Source organism: Schistocerca piceifrons, chromosome X, assembly GCF_021461385.2.
Source record: "Schistocerca piceifrons isolate TAMUIC-IGC-003096 chromosome X, iqSchPice1.1, whole genome shotgun sequence".
In the NCBI taxonomy this organism is placed as follows: domain Eukaryota; kingdom Metazoa; phylum Arthropoda; class Insecta; order Orthoptera; family Acrididae; genus Schistocerca; species Schistocerca piceifrons.
Window position 1 is genome coordinate 86,002,084 of NC_060149.1, and position 24,687 is coordinate 86,026,770.

General features: G+C 46.3%; 1 protein-coding gene across 1 annotated transcript in view; it reads right to left on the minus strand.

Moving 5' to 3' along the window:
• The window catches only part of LOC124721704 (dual serine/threonine and tyrosine protein kinase-like), a 333,620-nt gene that overhangs the window by 260,760 nt on the left and 48,173 nt on the right, over nt 1-24,687 (minus strand). The window contains exons 3-4 of the mRNA XM_047246790.1: nt 13,852-14,162; nt 9,281-9,469 (exon numbers count right to left, since the gene is read on the minus strand). Coding sequence (XP_047102746.1) covers nt 9,281-9,469; nt 13,852-14,162 — 500 coding nt within the window. The remainder of the gene's footprint in view (nt 1-9,280; nt 9,470-13,851; nt 14,163-24,687) is intronic.

Below are 24,687 nucleotides of genomic sequence, written 5' to 3' on the forward strand. Positions count from 1 at the left end.
TTTCAAATTGTATTGAATGGATGGACATGTACGGGTATGGAGACAACCTCATTAATCCATAGACCATGCATGTCAGCAGGGAACTGTTCAAGCTGGTGGAGGCTCTGTAATGTGGGGTGTGTGCAGTTGGAGTAATATGGCAGCCTGATTTGTTTAGATACTACTCGGCAAGGTGACATGTACTTAAGCTTCCTGTCTGATCACCTGCATCCATTCATGTCCATTGTGCATTCTGACGGACTTGGGCAATTCCAGCAGGACACTGTGACACCCCACATGTCCAGAATTGCTACAGAGTGGCTCCAGGAACTTTCTTCTTGGTTTAAACACTTCCAACGGCTACCAAACTCCCCAGACAGGAACATTATTGAGCGTATCTAGGATGCCTCACAACGTGCTGTGCAGAAGACCCCCTCGTACTCCTATGGATTTATGGACAGCCTTGCAGGATTCATGGTGTCAATTCCCTGCAGCACTACTTCAGACATTAGTTGAGTCCATTCCACGTCATGTTGCGGCACTTCTGTGTGCTCAAGGGGGTCCTACACGATATTAGGCAGGTGTACCAGTTTCTTTGGCTCTTCAGTGTGAAAATATTTGCTAAGGCTCCTGAAACTGGGTACCTCATTGGTGATCCATCCTCTTGTAAATAAAATTCATTACTGAACTGGAAGTAATGAGCTTCAGTCATGTGTTTCATTAATCTGTTCACAAGGGAGTTGACTACAAGTTTTCATTTTCTGATCTATGATTTCTATCATTTCTGGTGCTGGTATGTTGGAATACATGTTTTCTACATCAAATGAGAAGAGTGTTGCTGTATTTGGGATTTTTATATCTTATTTGTTGTATTAGCTGTGTAGTATTTTAATGGTTTTATCTTCTTGTACTTTGAAATTTTCAGACAGTAATTTTAACATGTCCTGCAAGCCTGTAAGTGGGGAATTTTCTGAAATCCATCATTGGCCTCACAGGAAGGTGTAGTTTGTGGATCTTTGGTTGGCTTCAGAGGATAGGTGCAGTGGGATTAATCTTTTATCTGTGTTATTCACTACGACTATATTTTTCAGTGTGTTTTTTTTACTTTTGTCTGGAATCTGTTTGTTGGTTCTGATTTTAATTTTGCAATGTTATTTGTGAGAGGAAGTCTTGTGGTTTTTCATTGTATTGTTCTTTGTCTATAAATACTATTGTGTTGCCCTTGTCTGCTTTCGAAATGATAACATTTTTATTTTGAAGTTTTTCCCTAAGTTTTCTGAGTGTTGCAGCTTCTATGTTTTTGTTGATTTTGTATTGTCGTGTTTTCATATTGGTTATTACATTAGGGATTTGTCGGTTTACTACTTTTCTAATTAGTCCAATATTGACACTGCTGTTTTCATTCCTATCTTCCCTTGTCACTACACTTTCTGCTTCTGTAATTAGATTTTCTATGTAAACTTCCTCTATTTCTGCATTTATATTGTATTTTAGTCCTTTCTCCAACAGTTGTATTTCTTTACTTTTTAAATGTATGTCCGTAAGGTTCACTAGTCTTGGGTAGAATGTGTGTGTGTGTGTGTGTGTGTGTGTGTGTGTGTGTGTAAAGTTATTGTGTTGTGACTGGAGATTTTTGATTTCACTAATCTTTCTTCTATGAACTGTTTCCATTCTTTGGTCAGCTGTTTTTGTGTGCCTTTCAACCTTGTTGACCAGATGGGAGAAAACTGTCAAATTATTAATGGTGTTTGCAAGCTGCAAATGTGTCTTAAATAACTTATAATTTATCTCTTATTTTGCAGAGTATACAGATCTGATTTTGTATTTTATGAACATTTTCTGAGCAGCTGTATCATTCCAAATCTCACTGAAGAGCCTTGATTTTAAAAAAAGGCGAATCACCTCTGGGACAAATAAATTACAGTGCAGCAAGAAAAGGCAGTTTCTATTTACAAAACCAATATTTCTGTGCTTGCTGTGGAGGACAGCCACGCAAACATACTTGCTTGTAAACAACACTGCAGTTAACTACAAAATAATATTGAGAGTAAAGACAGAACTGGAACACAGCAGAAGCAGACACAGATAGGCTGACAGACATAATGAAGCAAGGGCTAGACAATAACACAAAAAGTTATGTGACAGAATTTATGAAGGCACTCCTCAAATGATAATGGGTACATATGGAAATAGAATTAATGAAGGCAGTCCTTATATGATAAAAAAAAAAATCAGTAATATAGCCGAGTGGGTCTTAGAAACCAGGGGAGCAAGAATGGCGATTGGTTTGTGGGGCGCTCAACTGCACGGTCATCAGTGCCCATACAAATTCCCAATCTGTACACAGTTCAATTTAGTCATTTTCATGAATGATGATGAAATGATGAGGACAACACAAACACCCAATTCCTGGACAGAGAAAATCTCCAACCCAACCGGGCATTGAGCCCGGGACCCCGTGATCCAGAGGTAATAAAGCTAGCCACTAGACTATGAGCTGCAGACAGGCAAGAATGGAAGACAGAAAGAAAGAAAGAACAAAAGACAGAGAGAGAGAGAGAGGACTGCAACAGGAAGACAAACAGAGCTTGTGATGGGAGAGATGCTACATCATTTATCCAATTAAAGGCTTAGGATGCAGTCCTGTGCCTTTAGGGAACAGCTTCACAACACCTCCACTCATCCTCTGTAAGATATCTGAAGAGTAACACACCATGTAGCCAGTAAGATTTCGAAGCTATGTGATGCCAGGGACTGGTGGAGTTGGAGGGGAAAGTGAAACTAAACTCCAAAGTGGAGTATCCAGAAAGAGTCAGTCATCGGAGTATGGTGAAGACAGAGAAGTAGTTACAAACATGTAGTTAGTCATCAGAATTGGAGAGTTGGAGAGGAGTTAGCTAAAACCCAAAACAGAAAGCTCAGAGATATTTAGCGAGCCATGGAATGTTTATCTACAGGACAGATTTGACGTTAGAAGCCATACGAGAGGGAGTGTTCATGCAGTTGACAAAAATATTGTCTCAATTGAGTTGAAACAGAATGTGACAGTGAATTTATATGGTCGCATATAACAGGTCAAGGTGAAACCATGTTAACTGTTGGAAGTTTTTAATGGCCACTCAAGTTTGCTGTGACATTTCTATAGGCATTCACAGAATGTCTATGGTTGGTAGGGTGTAGATACCCAAATCAAGCAACTGTAGTTGGAGGTGACTTTAACCAACTGAGTATAGATTGGTACTTCTATGGGTTCATTGCAGGGGAGTGCAGACAGCAAGTCTTGCAAAGTACTTTTGAAGATGTTTTCCAAAAACTGTCTCAAGCAGTTAGTTTGGCAGCCCACATGCAATGGAAATATCTTAGGCCCTGTAGCTACACACAGGCTGGACCTTATCGATGGTGTCAGTATAGAGATGAGGATTAATGATCATGACATCATAGCAACTATGATTATGGAAGTTAATAAATCAGTCAAGAAGGCTACGAGAGAGTTTCTGCTAGAAAGAGCAGAAAAGCAGTTGATAGCATCTCACTTATACAACTAACTGGAATCATTTAGTTCTAGGATGATGGACATAGAGGGATTATGGGCAAAGTTTAAGCAGATTCTAGATCATGGTCTGGAGAGTTATGCACCTAGTAATTGAATAAAGGATGGAAAAGATCCACTGTGGTTTAACAATGACATTAGGAAGATTCTGAGGAAGCAGATGCCGTTGCACTCTGGGTTCACAAGAGAACACACAAATGATGACACACAAAGGTTAGCACAGAGTCATGCACCTGTCAAAAGATCTAGATGCAAAGCATACAACAACTAGCACCATCACACCTTAGCAAAGGATCTGGCACAGAATCCAAAAAATCCTGGTCAATAAGCGGGTCTAAGGTTGCCATCCAGTCACTTACTCACCAGTCTGGTGTGGCAGTTGAAGATGAGAAAACGAAAGCCAAAGTTTTAAATTCCACATTTAAGAAATCATTCACACGTGAGAATTATAAGAACGTATTGTCATTTGACCATCGCACACACTCCTGTATGGATGACATTGTAATAAGCATCCCTGGTGAAAACAAATAAGCCGCCAGATCTGGATGGAATCCCAATTGGATTTTACAAAGGGTACTCTATGGCATTGGCCCCTTACTTAGTTTACATCGTAAATCTCTCACCCAGCACAAAGTCCTAAGCAAATGGAAAAAAGTGCAGATGACTCCTGTATATAAGAAGGGTAAAACACCAGACCTGCAAAATCACAGACCAATATCCTTAACATGAGTTTGCTACAGCATTCTAGAATATATTCCGAGTTTGAATACAATAAATTCCCTTTTCTCACATCATGTACTGCAAACTCTGAATGAAGGACAACAGGCAGATTCCATATTCCTAAATTTCTGAAATGCATCTGACGTGGTGCCCCACTGCAGACTGTTAACAAAGGTACAAGCATGCAGAATATGTTCAGAGAGATGACAGTGACTAAGACTTCTTAAGCAACAGAACCCCGTATGTTGTCCTCAACAGCAAGGCAAGGGCATCGTCAGGAGTGCCCCATGGAAATGTGACAGGAACACTATTATTTTTTATATACGTAAATGATCTGGCAGACAGGATGGGCAGCAAGCTGATGATGCTGCAGTGTACAGCTGCTGTGTGAAGATGAGTGATTGCACAATGATAAAAGATGACAGACAAAACTTCTAGTTGGTGTGAAGAATGGATGCTGGCTCCAAATGCAAGTTAATGTAGATAAGTAGGGAAAACAAACCCATAATGTTCAGATACAGCATTAGTAGTGTCCTCCTCGAAACAGTTACATGGTTTAAACACCTGGGCATAATGTTGCAAAGCAATATTAAATGGAACAAGCATGTGAGGATTATCATAGAGACGGCAAATGGTCAACTTCAGTTCTTTTGGGAGAATTTTAGGACTATACTGTGATCTATTCTCAAGCACTCTCAAGTGTTTGGGATCCACACCCGGTCAGATTCAAGGATGACATTGAAGCAATTCAGAGACGGGCTGCCAGATTTGTTACCAGAGGGTTTGAACAACATGCAAGTGTTGCGGAGATGCTTTGGCAACTCAAATGGGAATCCCTGGAGGGAAGATGACAATCTTTTTGAGGAACACTACTGAGAAAATTAAGAGAACCCACACTTGAAGCTGACTGCAGAATGATCCTGCTACAGCCAATATACATAATTCATAAGGACAACGAAGATACAATTCGAGAAATCAAGGCTCATATGGAGGCATATAATGTCATTTCTCTCTCTCTCTCTCTCTCTCTCTCTCTCTGAGTGGATCTGGAAAGGAAAAGTCTAGTAGTACATGGTACCCTCTGACATGCACCATACATTTATTATCTCCATCATCCGATTTCTATGTACCTGAAGGAATTTACGTCAGACAACTTACTTCAGTCAGTTGACTTAACTCTCTTTAGCAAGAAGCTCTGTCATGCAATCCCTTGTAAAACGCTCACTCAGGGCATGACCAGATGTTTAAGGCACACATGCAAAAAAAATGGCATCTCCCTATTAACTGACACTGTCTGGCTGAAATTTTGCCCAAGTACTGGCCCTGCACATTGTTTGACCAGCTGAATGCAGCATAGCAAGCCCAGAGCACACTCCCATTTCACCATGTGGGCTCCCAGGCTTGGGCTCGAACCTTCTGCCAGACCTGAGGACTTGTTGCGGCATAACAGGCAATAAAGGGTGCCATGGCTTTCCAATATTGCAACCACTAAGGAGTAGTTGTCTGACTATCAAAACCAGCAATGACTATAACAATAACAGAAACATGTATCCTCATATCGGTACCCTGGGAAACTTAGCAGCCACAATGGCCCTGTCCCTTATACACCGATGTCCCAACTGCAGCACTGTAAGACCCCAGTTTCAATGACAAGGACCTTCAAGGTTCATGAATGAAGAGTGGGGTGTTCATGGAGACAATCTCTGCCATCCATCAGGGTGGAGGGGTTCAGTAACAGCAGATTATTCTGACACTGAGTAAGAAAAAAACCTTCTAGCAATGAAAATGCTCTCTAATCGGCTCTGGGCAGTGCTCCAAACAATGATGTTATACAAACAGGTATTAAATATCTGGCTATAAATGTCAGGACCACAAGAGGACATTCACTTGTGTATGAAGGCAAATGAGATATGACTTTTCTTAAAACTGTAGTTTCTACAGGAGGATGGAAGCTTATGTTCCATCCAGCCACTGTGATAGAGGTTTTCCTAAATTACTAAAGGCAAATATGTGATGGTTCTTCTAAGGTCACAGCCAACCACCAGTTCTCTCCTCAAATAATCAGAAACCTACCAGGGACTTGTCGAATACATGCCATGCAGAATTGCTGCTGTATTGTGTTCCACAGGTTGTCCACCATGCTTAACAGCATGGTGGTCATAATATTTTGGTGCATCAGTATATGTCTGCATATATGACTTATATTTCTCTTTGTATAAGCCGAAAATTAATATTATTCTCAAATGATCCTTGAACAAATAAACTGCTGCTGCTGCTCCTCCACCACCACCACCACCACCACCACCACCTGAACCAGCAACCCTTTTATTTCACAGAGTTTATTCCAAAACCAATATTTTTTGGCGACTAGTTCCGAACTGGCTGGTTCATTCTCAAGTCTGTCCGACTGGACCTGCACTGAAAGTCCTGGATTTTAATCACAACTATCTAAAATTGGCAAAGCATGCATAAAACAGTAATATGTACATATGCTCACGATACAAGTCAAACTGTTTGGTCATAAGTGCCTACACACAGTCCAATTCCCACACACAGTCCAATTCCCACACACAGTCCAATTCCCACACACAGTCCAATTCCCACACACAGTCCAATTCCCACACACAGTCCAATTCCCACACACAGTCCAATCCCCACACACAGTCCAATCCCCACACACAGTCCAATCCCCACACACAGTCCAATCCCCACACACAGTCCAATCCCCACACACAGTCCAATTCCCACACACAGTCTAATCTAGCCGGTGTCACAAATGATCACGATGCTGCTGCTGCTGATGATGATGATATGAAGAGGACAACACAAACACCCAGTCCCCAGACAAAGATAATCCCCAACCTGGCTGGGAATCAAGCTATATGATATGGCACATGCCGCTAACCTGTGATCTTGTTCAGAGCGCGTACTGTAATCGATTATAGTTTGCTGTCCTGGTGCGGGTGGTGCTCCGGTGGCGATTTGCTATGACGTTGCTGGCGTGTGTGTATGCGGTGGCCGGCGGAAAGTAAGATGGTAGTTGGTTTACTGGGGATTGCACGGAACGTGAAGTTCGCTCTGCCTGACCGGCTAGTGACTAGCGCTAAGGTTGTTGTGCCTCGCAATATGAGCAGAGTTGTCTGGGGCGGAGGCGACTTGCCGCTGTGCTTGCTGTGCTGGCCATGCAGTGGTGATTAATTGGAGTTGGCGTACTTGTTCTTCCTGCCTGTCTGATGTGGAGGTCCGGTGGGGTCCTCTGATACTAGGCCCGGAGACAACTAGCTGCGTTCATGTATGGTACATTTGGCAGTCAATGTGTTAGGTAAAGTCTGCCTAAGAAGGCCGGTTTTGTACAGTATATACATAGTGAATTACTGCTGCTTGGTATATGTGATGTGTTCCGTATTTTTTTTACTGTGTTATTATTAACTTGGTGGAATAGTCGCGTTTGGTGTTGTTAAGGCACTTCTAAGACTGTGGTTTGACTATTCATGTGCGCTTGCCTTTTACTGTTTTGTTTTAGGAAGCGAGAATTGTTTGAGATTTGTGTGTGTTGGCTTCCGGCACTTATTAAGAGCGCCCGAGTTAACAGCGCTGTGCTTATCATGTGTTGTCGGGATGTTATACTGTATTTTTGAATTTTATCTTGTGTTGATATTATCTGTCGTGTGTTACAGAACATAACCAAGGTGCGTAAGTGATGGCCAGTTGTGGGAGGCATGTCGGGGAGCTCTCAGCGGTTTATTTAGGGGACCGTTTCTAGAGGGAAGGCTCAGAAGTGTTGAGAGCTCGCTGGTCTGTGATTGCGTTGGGAGTTGCCCTGGCCCTTTGGTTGTATCAAATTATTATTTGTTATTATATTTATTGATTGTGTGTTGCGTTTCTTTCATTTTATGGTGCCAAGCACCATTATCTTCCTCAAAGTTTTTTATATAAATCATTTTAAATTGTAATGCCAAGTTAACTTATTATTAGATTTTGTCTTTTGGATAAACTCTAAAAGCACTATTGTAAAAGGTTCTTGATTTTATGGTGGCAAGCCGCCGATATTGTTTTTAAAGATCACTCTTTAACATTTGTTAAGTTTTGTAAGTTATATGAATTTGTTGTTATTTAAAAGTGTTTAGTATTGACAATTTAATAAATTATGTACAGAGTCTGCTGTTTGGATATTATTGGGTGGAACGCATTGGACAGTCATCCTATAAGAATACACATTTCAATATATGTACTGCAACTGTGACACATTTCTAATAAACCCTTCATGGAGTAACATATCCTTCCAAGCTTCCCCTTAAGGGGAATTGATATTTCCAAACATTGGCATAAAAATGTATTAATATCCAATGTGTCCCAGCAGTTAAGCACCAGTTTTATTGTTTGCTTTCAAACAAGTCCACAAGCATAGTGGCTCACAGCATATCAAACCACAAATCCAAAGTTCAATAATTTTCTGGTGCTTAGTATTACTTTCACCTACTGGCAAGCTTGTACAAGGCAGGTTACATTCACACTGCTGTTGCAATTTCACATTAAACTATAGATGCCCTTATTAACAGTTCACAGGATATTGCAAGCCAAGGACATAACTCTTAGAATAAACCTTGAAGTTCATAACCACTTTACCTTTACTTAGGATTAACACAGATAAATGAATTTATGTAATCAATAAAAAGAAATGACCTCCACAAATTTCAGCACTGAAGAGTATTAATAGTTCGCCCAGTATGAATTAAGGCTGTATACAGGAAGTGGTATCCAATTTTACAGTACACACTGTATCACTACAAAGAAGTCACCTCTGAAGAAGCTACCCAACAGACAACAATGAAAACATTAGGTTAACAGTTTTTACTGATACTGAAAAAACTTACATCCCAGACACATACTACACTATAAACATTTTTCTTCTTTTTCAAAACTGAGTTAAGTTGTCCTTTTTTATGCAAAGTTAACAAAACACAACCAACTATACTTAAGAAAACCAAGTATTAGAAATATATATGCAGAACAAAAGATAGCAGTGCACACCTTCTCATTTAGATGCTCATCACCGATGCAGTAGAAAAATATCTGAAGCCTCTGTGGTAAACATTCATCCAACATTGAGAAAACATTCACTGGAGCAGTTTCACAATCTGGTACCACAATTACCTGGATATTTTCATGAAGTAGTGGGTGACATATTTCAATAACCGTCATTGTTTTAAGGCCATCCACCTAAATAAATAAATAAATAAAAGGCATCAGAAACAAAGCCACTATAAAACTTAATATGCAAATGACGATAGTCCATCTCCTTCACCAAATGGGCAAGTCAACTAACGTAGTTCAGGAAAGGTAAACATATCGAAACCTAAATGAATTTTTCACACTGTAGCAAAGTGTGCATTTGTATGATACTTCCTGGCGGGCCGCGGATGGGACACGCGAGAGGGCGGGGGGGGGAGAGAGGGGCGCGGGGAGAGAGGGGCGCGGGGAGAGAGGGGCGCGGGGAGAGAGGGGCGCGGGGAGAGAGGGGCGCGGGGAGAGAGGGGCGCGGGGAGAGAGGGGCGCGGGGAGAGAGGGGCGCGGGGAGAGAGGGGCGCGGGGAGAAGGGGGAGAGGGGCGCGGGGAGAAGGGGGGAGGGGGGAGAGGGGCGCGGGCAGAAGGGGGGAGGGGGGAGAGGGGCGCGGGGAGAAGGGGGGAGGGGGGAGAGGGGCGCGGGGAGAAGGGGGGAGGGGGGAGAGGGGCGCGGGGAGAAGGGGGGAGGGGGGAGAGGGGCGCGGGGAGAAGGGGGGAGGGGGGAGAGGGGCGCGGGGAGAAGGGGGGAGGGGGGAGAGGGGCGCGGGGAGAAGGGGGGAGGGGGGAGAGGGGCGCGGGGAGAAGGGGGAGGGGGGGAGAGGGGCGCGGGGAGAAGGGGGGAGGGGGGGAGAGGGGCGCGGGGAGAAGGGGGGAGGGGGGGAGAGAGGCGAGGGGAGACGGGGAGAGGGGGGAGAGGGGGGAGAGGGGCGCGGGGAGAAGGGGGAGGGGGGAGAGGGGCGCGGGGAGAAGGGGGGAGGGGGGAGAGGGGCGCGGGGAGAAGGGGGGAGGGGGGGAGAGGGGCGCGGGGAGAAGGGGGGAGGGGGGAGAGGGGGGGAGAGAGGCGAGGGGAGACGGGGAGAGGGGGGAGAGGGGGGGAGAGAGGCGAGGGGAGACGGGGAGAGGGGGGAGAGGGGGAGAGGGGGGAGAGGGGGGAGAGGGGGGAGAGGGGGGAGAGGGGGGAGAGGGGGGAGAGGGGGGAGAGGGGGGAGAGGGGGAGAGGGGGAGAGGGGGAGAGGGGGGAGAGAGGCGAGGGGAGAAGGGGAGAGGGGGGTGAGGGGCGCGGGGAGAAGGGGGGAGGGGGAAGAGGGGCGCGGGGAGGAGGGGGAGGGGGGAGAGGGGCGCGGGGAGAAGGGGGAGGGGGAGGGGGGAGAGGGGCGCGGGGAGAAGGGGGGAGGGGGGAGGGGGGAGAGGGGGGCGCGGGGAGAAGGGGGGAGAGGGGGGCGGGGGGAGAGGGGGGAGAGGGGAGAGAGGGGGGCGCGGGGGGAAGGGGGGAGAGCGGGTGCGGGGAGTAGGGGGGAGAGGGGGCGCGGTGAGAAGGGGGGAGAGGGGGGGGCGCGGAGAGAAGGGGGGAGAGAGGGGGGCGCGGGGAGAAGGTGGGGAGAGGGGGGCGCGGGGAGAAGGTGGGGAGAGGGGGGCGCGGGGAGAAGGTGGGGAGAGGGGGGCGCGGGGAGGAGGTGGGGAGAGGGGGGCGCGGGGAGGAGGTGGGGAGAGGGGGGCGCGGGGAGGAGGTGGGGAGAGGGGGGCGCGGGGAGGAGGTGGGGAGAGGGGGGCGCGGGGAGGAGGTGGGGAGAGGGGGGGCGCGGGGAGAAGGTGGGGAGAGGGGGGGCGCGGGGAGAAGGTGGGGAGAGGGGGGGCGCGGGGAGAAGGTGGGGAGAGGGGGGGCGCGGGGAGAAGGTGGGGAGAGGGGGGGCGCGGGGAGAAGGTGGGGAGAGGGGGGGCGCGGGGAGAAGGTGGGGAGAGGGGGGGCGCGGGGAGAAGGTGGGGAGAGGGGGGGCGCGGGGAGAAGGTGGGGAGAGGGGGGGCGCGGGGAGAAGGTGGGGAGAGGGGGGGCGCGGGGAGAAGGTGGGGAGAGGGGGGCGCGGGGAGAAGGTGGGGAGAGGGGGGTGCGGGGAGAAGGTGGGGAGAGGGGGGCGCGGGGAGAGGGGGGGCGCGGGGAGAAGGGGGGGAGAGGGGGGCCGCGGGGAGAAGGTGGGGAGAGGGGGGGCGCGGGGAGAAGGTGGGGAGAGGGGGGCGCGGGGAGAAGGGGGGGGCGCGGGGAGAAGAGGGGAGAGGGGGGGGAGAAGAGGGGAGAGGGGGGAGAAGGGGGAGAGGGCGGGGAGAAGGGGGGAGAGGGCGGGGAGAAGGGGGGAGAGGGCGGGGAGAGGGCGGGGAGAGGGCGGGGAGAGGGCGGGGAGAGGGCGGGGAGAGGGCGGGGAGAGGGCGGGGAGAGGGCGGGGAGAGGGCGGGGAGAGGGCGGGGAGAGGGCGGGGAGAGGGCGGGGAGAGGGCGGGGAGAGGGCGGGGAGAGGGCGGGGAGAGGGCGGGGAGAGGGCGGGGAGAGGGCGGGGAGAAGGGGGGAGAGGGCGGGGAGAAGGGGGGAGAGGGCGGGGAGAAGGGGGGAGAGGGCGGGGAGAAGGGGGGAGAGGGCGGGGAGAAGGGGGGAGAGGGCGGGGAGAAGGGGGGAGAGGGCGGGGAGAAGGGGGGAGAGGGCGGGGAGAAGGGGGGAGAGGGCGGGGAGAAGGGGGAGAGGGCGGGGAGAAGGGGGGAGAGGGCGGGGAGAAGGGGGGAGAGGGCGGGGAGAAGGAGGGAGAGGGCGGGGAGAAGGGGGGAGAGGGCGGGGAGAAGGGGGGAGAGGGCGGGGAGAAGGGGGGAGAGGGCGGGGAGAAGGGGGGAGAGGGCGGGGAGAAGGGGGGAGAAGGGGGGAGAGGGCGGGGAGAAGGGGGGAGAGGGCGGGGAGAAGTCCATCCATTAGTAACAATATGTGACAACATACATTATCTTATCGTAAGTATCCAGCACCCATTAGTGGAAATTAATATGGGGAGTGTCTACCCTTCTCCTTTGTGATGGCCTACACTCTGGTAGACACACTTTATTGAGGTGTCGGTATGCGTGTGGAGGAATAGCATGCCATTCTTACTGAAGAGGGGGAGGAAGGAAAGAAAATTTGCATTTAATATTCCATTGACATGAGGACATTAGAGACAAGCACAGCTCAGATTGTTGAAGACTGGGGAAGGAAACTGGCCACAACCTTTCAAAGATACTATCTGTATTTGCATGGAGCAATTTAGGAAAAATCACAAAAATCTGAATCAGTATGGGTGGATGCTAAATTGAATTTTCATCCTCCCAAATGCAAGTTGAGTGTGGTAACCATTGAGCCACCCCGCTCCACCTGAAGAACCAAAACCAGAGAAGTCAAAGTTCCAAGTAATCCCAAAGATGTTCTACTGGGTTTGGGTCATGGCTCTGGGCAGGCCAGTCCATTTCAGGAATGTCACTATCACCAAATCATTGCCTCACAAATGCCACTTTATACCAGGGAGCACTGTCATGCTGGTAATATCATCATCTCTGAACTGTTCCTGTACTGAACACAGTACACAATGCAGTACAAGGTATTCATATCTTTCGGGATTTAGCATTTTCACCAGTGCAACACGAGGACCACATCCTAACCATGAAAAGTAGCCTTGTATTGTTACATTACACCCCCACCTTCTACACTTGATGGCAGGTAACATTCTCCAGGCATTTGCCAAACCCACACCCTCCCATGTGATTGCCACAGAGTATGGCGTGATTCATCAATCCAAAGCACTCATTTCCAGACGTTCAATGTCCAGTAGTAACATTCTTTACACTACCTCAAGCATCGCTTAAGCACTGACTACAGAAATGTGTGGCTTATGAGGAGCTTCTTGACCATGGTGCTTCATTCTTGTTAACTACTTATAATGAGTCATTGTGTTAACTGGACTGCAGGTAGCACTTAGGAACTCTTAAGTGATTCGGTACACGTTTTTCATATGATTTTCTACAACCACCCTCCGTAATGCTCAATGGACCCTGTGTGTCAGTAGATGAGGTCTGTCTAGTCTAGGTTTAGCTGTGGTTGTTCATGTTTTCGCTTCACATCACCAATAGTTGACTTAGGCAGTTTTAGAAAGGTTTAAATGTCCCTGATGGACCAGTTACTCAGGTGACATCCAATGATTAGTCCATGTTTAAAGTCACCAAGGTCTCCTGATTGACTCATTATGCTGTTACTGCTTTTCTACTGACAATACAATACTCCCCCAGCCTCCTTTTATACTGGCAGGTCTGCATCCTATGAGATCTAGTGGTCAATTCTTAATTACATTAGGGTATCTAGATACTCTTGATTAGATAATGTATTAACACCACATCTCACATGTTAATATTTTTTCTCTATTGGATGGATTTAAGTTGTACAGTGCTGTATGTTTTAAAGGGTGATCAAAACAGCAGGAAAGCATGAGGTGACAAGGAAACAATTATGTATGTACACAAAGTCCCCAGATATGGGATGCTTACCTTTTCATTTTCTGGTTTTTTAAAATAGTTTTCAGGTACAGACAACCATCCACTTCTGAGCTCTTGCCTTTCTGCATTATTTGATTCTGGCAATGAAGTTGTGTATGCTCGTTTGCTATGACCATACCGTACCAAAATCCACCTCCATAAGTTGCTGCACAAAGGCAGGAGAGGTTCACCCAAAAGAGCATTAACAAGCTGCACTTTTGCTTTACAGGTTTGTCCAGTCACAATCAATGCCGGTAGACTTGTCAAGACATGGTCAAGTTCCTTGAGAACAGATGCTGAAAGCATCTGTTTTTTAATATCCTCTGTGACAAAAACAAGTATTATGAAATTAATTTTGATTAAGAAATAAATCACAATATACAGCAGCTTCTTAAGATTTAAAAGCAATCCTAGTACTTTAAACAGAATGTCCCAAATATCTGAAAAACTATAAACCTTTAAAATATAAACACATATTTAATTACTGCAATATTTTCAAGAATAAAGGAAGAATTCATGTATATTTTATTGTTTCTTTTTAATTATTAACAACAGCGCCTAGCATAAAACGTAAGGTTGTATGATTTTAGTTTTACAGAAATAAAATTACGGACCAACACTGATAGGAACAACACTAATTTACATACTAAACCAACACTCACTATTTTTTATTAAAGTATGATACACATTACAGCCTGACTGTTTTTATTTCAAAAAGGTTTGTTCTGTGGGAAAGAAAAAGAACTGTCTCTGAAGAATGAGGTGTGGTAGCAATGACCAGTAATAAAAACGAGCTAAAGTGGGTTCTAGATGGCACAATCATCTTTATTAACAATCTAATACGTGCACAGTTTATTATTTAAACTAATTTACATAATACTACAGTCCATTCATTCATATGCAAACTCAAATATGCCCAACATAAATTATTCAAGGTGATTACGATAAAGAGGTACAAAAAAACCATGCTAGAAATAAACGAACAAACAGCAGTATGAAGCAGAGTCCTAGTGTCAAATAAGATGACTATCTTTCCAGTCGAGTTAAAAAATGTTTCGTTAACACTACATGTATCCCCAACCATAGTAATAGGCAATCCATAAATTATCTTTATAGGTCAGGAGTATCCTTTAAATTAATGAGTGCCTTTTTCATATGTATTACTATTCGTGGGTCAGGCAAAGTTATAAGATTGCAGATTGCATTCAGTTCTGAAGTTTAGCATAAAATACACGAATCTGTTTGAGAGAATTCCCATGTAGGGAATGGAAATAAAATCATCCCTTTCTTAAAGTAGTATGACAGAACTACAGGTATCAGCACTTATTTTAGATGACATGTCACCAAAATGCTGTACGCCATGGTCGAGCGGTTCTAGGCGTTTCAGTCCAGAAACACACGGCTGCTACGGTCGCAGGTTCAAATCCTGCCTCAGGCACGAATGTGTGTGATGTCCTTAGGTTAGTTAGGTTTAAGTAGTTCTAAGTCTAGGGGACTGATGACCTCAGAATTTAAGTCCCATAGTGCTTAGAGCCATTTTGAACCATTTTCTCACCAGAATGAGTTTTTCACTCTATAGGTAAGATTAAAACTGTGTGTCAGACGAGGATTCAAACACAGAATCTTGCCTTTTGTGATAAACGCTCTCACCAACTGAGCTACACAGGGACATAATGGTGCCCATAGATAGCTGTCAGTGACAGTATTGCCTGTGAAAGGCAGTATTTTGGATTTGAGTCCCAGTGTGGTAGACAATTTTACGTGCGAAGATGCTTAATAACACATTATGTCATTTAAAAACACAAATGGAGCTAATCTCCAAATTTACATACATAATCCTCTTAAAAAGTAATGTAGATGTTTACTTCAAAACTGCTACACCTTTATTCATGATATTGTCCTTATCAGTTAGACCACAAATGCCTTTATTTCTGTTACAAGTTACAGGAAAATGCAATCTATACATATCAAATATCACACAAATCATCATCTTTTCTAGCAGTGGGATGTACACCGCCCACACTGAAACATTAGAATAAAAGTGTACATAATGTCCAATAAAAGAGAAAAGAACCAAACTGTTATAGTGGGTATATGTAACTGTGTGATGGATGGGTGTCAAGAGGTGCCATATTAACACTCGGCGAGAACTTTCCAAACAATTTATTTGTTTCCACTACAGTGCTCCGTTCACCTCTGTCTATGTCACAGAAGCACCCCAGCGGCCTGTGCAATGCAATGCAATGCAATGCAATGCAATGCAATGCAATGCAGTGTCGTGCCGGCCTTGGCCGGCCCGCTGAGTTCCAATGATGTCAGGATGGCTGCGCCAGCAGCCGACTCAGCAGCCACTGTCCACGTTGACTCCGCACTGCTCTACCGGGAGCTGTATGGACCCTGCTCCAGCCTCAGAGGGTTGAACCAACGACCCACAGTGGACTGGGACGCTGGCGCCCCATCTGTTGCTGCGTGTAGCCCGGCGGTGTGACACGCCCCACCGTCCAGGAGAGCTGCCACACTTAAATGAATCTCGTTAGAAAACAGCACCTATTTGTACTCGGCTGTGCGCCTTTGTTTTGCCAAGTGCATCGCTTCACGTCACGTATGCGTAACACTTAGGTTGGCCAGTGGCCCTCTTCTGCCTGTGACTTGCGCCATGGAAACTGCTGTGTACGCCCTCTCTGGCAGTTCTACGCCCCTGTGGCCTCTATTTGCCTTCCCAACTGTTGGTATGTGTAACTTACTGCAATTCGGCCTGCACCTGGCTGTAACTCGTGCTCCGAGTATCGCACAAAACTGACTTTCCCTATCCTAAATGATGGTGCCACTACAACTGGTGGCTGACAGAAGCTTGGGTATGAGTTAAGAGTGAACAGTTTTAAAAAGCATCACATAATGATAAAATTTTAATCTAAAATATAGGTGAGGTTCCCACTTAACAAAAGCCTCTCACTGGACTATAATGTACACCCTGTTAAAATATGGTGTACAGTAATAGTACAATGAGAGCATCACTTTCCAGGAGGATCCTCTCATTCCCATATGAAGCTACACATAAGTGGACAACACCCAATTTGGGCACAGGTCACAATGACTTCAACCCGTCAGATGGGGGGGAGAGGGGGGAGAGGGGGGAGAGGGGGGAGAGGGGGGAGAGGGGGGAGAGGGGGGAGAGCGGGGAGAGCGGGGAGAGCGGGGAGAGCGGGGAGAGCGGGGAGAGCGGGGAGAGGGGGGAGAGCGGGGAGAGCGGGGAGAGGGGGAGAGGGGGAGGGGGGGAGGGGGGAGGGGAGAGGAGAGGGGGGAGGGGAGGGGAGAGGGGGGAGGGGAGGGGAGAGGGGGGAGGGGAGGGGAGAGGGGGGAGGGGAGGGGAGAGGGGGGAGGGGAGGGGAGAGGGGGGAGGGGAGGGGAGAGGGGGGAGGGGAGGGGAGAGGGGGGGAGGGGAGAGGGGGGAGGGGAGGGGAGAGGGGGGAGGGGAGGGGAGAGGGGGAGGGGAGAGGGGGAGGGGAGAGGGGGAGGGGAGAGGGGGAGGGGAGAGGGGGAGGGGAGAGGGGGAGGGGGAGAGGGGGAGGGGAGAGGGGGAGGGGGAGAGGGGGAGGGGAGAGGGGGAGGGGAGAGGGGGAGGGGAGAGGGGGAGGGGAGAGGGGGAGGGGAGAGGGGGAGGGGAGAGGGGGAGGGGAGAGGGGAGAGGGGGAGGGGAGAGGGGAGAGGGGAGAGGGGGAGGGGAGAGGGGGAGGGGAGAGGGGGAGGGGAGAGGGGGAGGGGAGAGGGGGAGGGGAGAGGGGGAGGGGAGAGGGGGAGGGGAGAGGGGGAGGGGAGAGGGGGAGGGGAGAGGGGGAGGGGAGAGGGGGAGGGGAGAGGGGGAGGGGAGAGGGGGAGGGGAGAGGGGGAGGGGAGAGCATTCGGACCTGCCGACATTACAAAAATACTTTCACAATGTTTCCATCATGTAGCAAATGTGTTCACGAGGAAAGGGAGACGTGGTGGCATAGCCAACAATGATTTTGCAGGATATTTTGACAGCGGCAGTGACAGTGGTAGTGACGCTTTACCTCCTGTATGAAAACAGTGTAAGCGGCTGGTGACTGAAGATGATACTGACAAAGAAGAGCAAACCTACCAGCCACAATCAGAGTAGTGGATGTGGCAAAAGGAAGACAATCAACCAACAATCTGGACGTATACGGAAATGCCTCTCACTGGACTATAATGTACACCCTGTTAAAATATGGTGTACAGTAATAGTACAATGAGAGCATCACTTTCCAGGAGGATCCTCTCATTCCCATATGAAGCTACACATAAGTGGACAACAGCCAATTTGGGCACAGGTCACAATGACTTCAACCCGTCAGACGGCTCCAGCTCTCACCTGATATACATCTAGAGAGCTGCAAGTTAAGTTTTTTTTGTTTTCTTCATAATCTATTTATTAAATTTTGCATGCGTTTTTCTATTTAAGAGGTTTAATCTCCATAATGTGCCTATCTAATGCTGGAGTTACCGGTAACTAGTAAACATGCCCCCCCCCCCCCCCCCCACGCCCCGTGTGCCTGGTGAGACCCTACTGAGGGAACGGCCCCATGCTTACTCTAGTGTGAATGGGTGAGGTCAGGCAACTAGACTCCACATTAGACCTCTGCCTTCAGCGATGTGAATGTGTTACCACTCGCCATTCGCCATGCTGTGAGGACGGATCCGTAGGTGCACAGCATTCACAGCTGGAAAGAAGCCAACATCCACTTGGTATGTCTGCCAGGAGGCCTCATCGGAGATGAGGAAGCAGCTTTGTCTGTGGTTACTGAGCGTGCAGGGTTTGTAAGCTGTGGCTCACATTGGTATCCATGATGTCTGTCGCATAGGTTCCGATTCCATCCTCAGTTTATACAGACAGCTGGCAGACGTGGTGAAGACTGCTGCCCTAATGCATGGCGTGCAAACAGAGCTCGCAATTTGCAGTATTGTTCTGAGAGCTGATCGGATCCACCGCATCTGGTGCACTAGGAGGTGCCTCGGAAATAGGGTCTGTGGGCTGAATAAGCAATGCTTGAGACGTCCCATGCGATGTGCCAGATTCTCCGCCACTACTACACCTCGACGCAGCAGCGTGAAGATGACTGACTGTGGCCAAAAGCTCATTCAGCTGTTTGTGAACTGCAGCCATCTCCTCCTGCACATATCCTAACTGTCCTAGCGAGACTAACTGAAGAAGTAAACTACAAAAGCAGACAGAATCCTAGATATGCAACTTACTACCATCTTGATGTGTCATCAATGGATGCTGATGCGTTAATGAGCTATCTAGCTGGCTGTTCAGTGAGCGACTACTGCCATACAGAATGAATGAATTTTCACCTACAAAATGCCGTCAAAGTATTCATAATAAAGTTCCCAAATTTACTACCTTTCAGGGTGTAGAAGATGACAGAAAAACAAGAATACACAATAAATATTTGCAAAGAAACAGAAATATGCTAATGTACCTTCCACAGATTCCAAGTGAAATGGTATTCATGCATGCCGAGTAAGTCAACAAATATCTTAAACTTATTTTTATTTAAAAGGTAATACATAACATATAGCAAAACCTGTATCCTAGATGAGTTCAGTACAAATCAGGTCAGGTGAGCTGTACAGCCACATAAGCATCCTCACATTCTTTTAATGTTCCTCAAATAATCTGGGAGTCATAGGTCATGCATCATCCTGAAGTTAATATCTCACTTGTGAGGTGTTGATGGCGAACAAACACATGTATACAGTAAGGCGCATTGATATCTGAACGGTGCCCTGTTGGCATGACAATTATTATTATTATTATTATTATTATTATTATTAGTGTTTTAGGGTGATAAATTGTGAGGTCATCACTTCCCTTCCTGTCGGCAAATGGGATGAATAACCTCATGTGGTTTACAATGTACTTATACCATGTCATGGTGCAGTGTTTCTGGAAACATTACTGAGATTCCAATTCCAGCTGTAAAACTGCTAAAACTGAGTCCCATCAAGTACCAGAACTCTTATGTTAAGGTGACTTTACAGTCCATCTCCAAGTCCTGTGCCCATACTAATCTCTCTACATTGCGACCGATCATAAGCCGTTGACCATGACTTAACTGGTGACAGTGGCTTTCCCAAATCGATGAACTTACGGTATACCCTCAGCAACGTGGTACATGAAACTGCCAGTGCTTTTTGTATCACTTTGGAGGTAGTGTCCCACACACTGGGCACCCACTATCTGGCCACCACAATCAAATGTAATGACATCACATATTGTTTATTCTGCACATTACTGCAGTTCTTTCACCCTGTAGAGTAATGAAATTTCAGGAATACAGTAGTCTAGGTAACATATTTAAGTGATTAATACTGCAAGACCACAAGTTAATGTAAGAACGAGATAAGTCTTTGCAAATGTGAAATGCTGGTATGTTAATAACTAGTGTAACTGCCAGAATGTTTAAAGCAAGCACACAAGCGGGCATGCATCGTGTTGTACAGGTGCTGCATGTCAGTTTGTGAGATGGAGTTCCGTGTCTGTTGCACTTAGTCAGTAATTACATGGAAGGTTAATGCCGTCTGTGGATGACGCTTGAGTTGCTGTTGGATGATGTCCCATATGTGGTCAATTGGGGAGAATCTCGTGATCGAGCAGGCAAAGACAACACATCGACACACTGCAGAACATGCTGGGCTACAACAGCAATATGTGGGCAAGCATTATCCTGTCAGAAAACACCCCCTGGAATGTAGCACAACAGATCGAATCATGAGATGACATACAAATTTGCTGTCAGAGGGCATGGGATAACCACGAGAGTGCTCCCACTGTTATACGAAATCGCATCCCAGACCATAGCTCCAGGTGTAGGTCCTGTGTGTATAGCACGCAGACAGATTGGCTGCAGGTCCTCAACTAGCCTTCTCCTAACCAACACACACTCATCACTGGCACTGAAGAAGAACCAGCTGTAACCAGAAAACACTAGAGACTTCCACCCTGGCCTCCAGTGAGCTCTCGCTTGATGCCACTGAACCTGCAAATGGTACTGGTTTGGGGTCACTGGGATGGTTGCCACAAGGCATCTGGCTCAGAGCTGTACTTGAACTAACCAATTTTTAACAGTTTGTTGTGTCACTGTGGTGCCAACTGCTGCTCAAATTGCTGCTGCAAATGCAGTACAATGCACTAAAGCCATATGTCGAACACACTGGTCCTTCCTCCTTGTAGTGCCACATGGTCGATCGGAGCCCGGTCTTCTTGCAGCGGTACATTCTCATGACCACTGCTTGCCAGCAATCATGTACAGTGGCTACATTCCTGTCAAGTGTTTCTGCAGTATCGCAGAAGGAACATCCAGTTTCTCGTAGCCTTATTACACTACCTTCTTCAAACACATGGTGTTTCTCAGGGATCAGTCACAGAGCCACTCCCATTCAGATTATATGTAAATGATTTGCTTTCAGTAGCTACTGATAATGTAATCATGTATACACATGGCACTAGTCTCATAGCAGGCAATGTTTGAAGTGAGTTTTTCTCAAAATATATGTCACAAATATATACTTCAGTGAAAAGACTCTAGAAATAAATTTGATCCACAAACAAACAAAACCACCACCACCACCACTACTGCACTCTCTTTAGTGACATATTCATAGTCTCATTTTGTCAACCCTCCTCCCCTTGTCCTTGTCCGCATTCCTCCAACCGACTCTGTTCTAGTTGGGCTACAGCACCAGTATAACATAGCTATGAGTACCTGTTTGCATGTTCTGGACGAGGAGCAGTTTGTAGCCTGAAGTACTGTGTTCCCGTTCATCTTTATGTACACTCTATGAAATAAAACTCGACCGGCGGGCGGCCGCTGCAGAGGCTAAGTCTGCGCCGATCGCGACATGGGACAAATAAACTGGCCAACTCGCTAATTCTCTAAGTCCGGCAATCTGCACAATCTGGCAACACTATAGACTGCGGAACTTCCTGGAGGAAGTCTTGTCCCATATAAGAGAACCCATACACTGTTTACGCCCGTTGTATAGCGGTACCGTGCGTTGTTTCTGTCTACAACGTCTGTGCATCGGAACTAGCTAGCACAAAAAAATTTTATACCCTCTTCCAACTGAATGCTGAAGACATGAATGTAATGGTAATTCAGATTCAATCTATTTCACTTTCTATTACACCGATAACAAACTTTTATCCAGTAACCATTTTGTAGCAAGATTTCTTTCAGAGTGTCCTCCTATGGACGTCGCATGCGGCAAAGATCCGGAATTCACTTACCGGCTACCGGCAGTGGCCATGGCGACAGCAGCGGCGCGGAACTCCCCGTTCTTTATCGGAAGCGCCTGCTACCGCTCATCGCTTTTGATAATTTACAACGCTTTATTATTATTAAATGTTACTCCATAGAAGATTTCTACGATTTCAATTCACGCTCGAAAGCAACATAGACCGACGCCCTGAGTAGTAGATGGGTACTGTATTACATTCAAAAATGTTTAAATGTGTGTGAAATCTTATGGGACTTAGCTGCTAAGGTCAACAGTCCCTAAGCTTACACACTACGTAATCTAAATTATCCTAAGGACAAATACACACACCAGTGCCCGAGGGAGGACTCGAACCTCCGCCGGGACCAGCCGAACAGTCCATGACTGTACTATATTAATCGGCAAGAGCTGCATATGGTCCAAAATTAATTTGACAGACTTAGACGATATTAAACCACCTCACTACATTCGATGAATTTATAAATGCTTCATACCTCTTTCTTTTCCTTTCCAAGTCCATTATTTATGCAACTTTCGGCCAATGTTCGGATGTTTTCGTCAAGCCAGAGTAAGTGTCTGTGGTGTAAAGTGTATTACAGTTTTTTGTTTCATTCCTTATGGTCAGTCTATGCGATAAACTGTGTAAATACCTTCCAATGCATGCTCTGTAGCAGTGCAGGAACACTGCACATTTGGAGTTCCATGTATGGATTCAGGAAGTATTTAACGTTGATCGGAAGTGATAGTTAAGGTCATCAGATTTAAACCAGAAAAAGTTATCGATATTGAGGTTTCATAGAATGGAAAGGAATTGCTAACGGCGGTGTCAGCAAACGTCTACAGTTAAATGTTATTGCAAAATTTAGAAGAGAGGAACTATATTTCTCTACATGTTCACTTCATAAACAAACTCCTGACATGTTAGACCTATATGACGAACAAAGCTCAAATTCGAATCGTTGGCAGTAAGTTTGAATCTTTTCGGAAACTATTTTACAGTGAAGTACCTTGACATTTGCAAAACAGACATTCATGATATTAACGTAATTTACTAAGACGAAATTGCAAGGAGATTTATCTGTAAGGCATCCTTCAGATTTAGCAGTTTGCAACTCCATTAGTTAAAATGGAAAATAAAACGTTGTGTTCAGCGGCCTTCACCAAGATTGGAACTGCCATTTCATATAGCAGAAGCATCGCAACGCATAAGGGAATCGCTGAGCTAACGACACACTGGCGGCAACAGGCGGACTATAGTCATTGCAATATTGCCTGAGCCTCAAAACGCAACATTAAACACACAAACAGGTGTTACTTATGTGAAGAATGCCGTTCTTGGAGTCCAGAATTAAATGCACTTTCTATGTGTCTCATCTTACAGTGGATTATATTGTATTAGTCTTCGATGTAAAAAACGAATTCCAAGTAAATTTAGCGACGTAATGCTGGGCTACACCCGGAAGTGAATGCACTCTCACAATGTTGACAAATACTTGCTATGACACTGCCAATTCTCAGCTCTCTTACGAGACAGCTCTTTAGCGAAATGCTTGTCGTGATTGTCCGATACGGTTCTTCAGAGGGGAGACGCACGCGCACGTTTGGTTTTTATGCGGCGTTCTCCCCTGATAGTTTCTGACGTAGCCTTGTGGGCTATGTATACATTTGAGGCATTCAGTTATCATTAATCCAGAATGAATTAAGTTTCAGTTTCCGGCGTGGAAGAAGGTTGTTGACGCCGATATTATATCATTACAACGCAGGGAAAGCAAAACGGATGATTCAGTGTTTCTCATTCAGCATAAAGCATGTGAGATAATTTTCCGTAACGTTCACAATCATTTCAAAATACGAACGAAGTAAAAATACATCGAAAGCTTATTTTAATTGAATATAATGTAAGATATCAAACGCTTTGCACCTAGATGTCGAATGTGTCCACGTGCAATCTTTTGCAGCATACATATAGAATGTCATGATTACCACGAGTCTTAACAAATATGTTAGTATGGATGGATGCAACAAGAGACGCAGTCAACAAATATTCTATTCCACATGGCATTCATTTCATTTGAGATTTAAGAAGAAGTAAAGCGGGATATTACATTCGTTAACATGAAAGATATGCCTCACATATGGATAACGAGGAAGTCTGTGTCTTCACACGTTTCCTCCTTGAAATGTGTATGCTCTATTATATACTAAGTAGCCTGATCATTGTTTCCGTGATGTTATCCTCTTGTTTGGCCCCTAAACGATGAACAGATTCCATATGCATGTGTCTGCATGAAAGTAGTTGTTCGAACCCTTCCTGAGCTGTTTTTCGTGTATTTGCTTGGAATTCATTAAGCAGGCCCCCTCGAGGGTTAGGTCTCCAAACTAAACCGTTTTTTATCCACAGGCATAATTTATTCAGACAGCATCAGCACAAGACATCAAACAAAGCCTTCCATTTACAGATGCAACACTAACCAGCAGCTGACCCAAGAGTAAGTCACAGTCATGGTCCCAAATTAGCAGCTCCCTGCTACTGTGGCATAGTCTGTACTAGATTTTTGATTCCGCAGC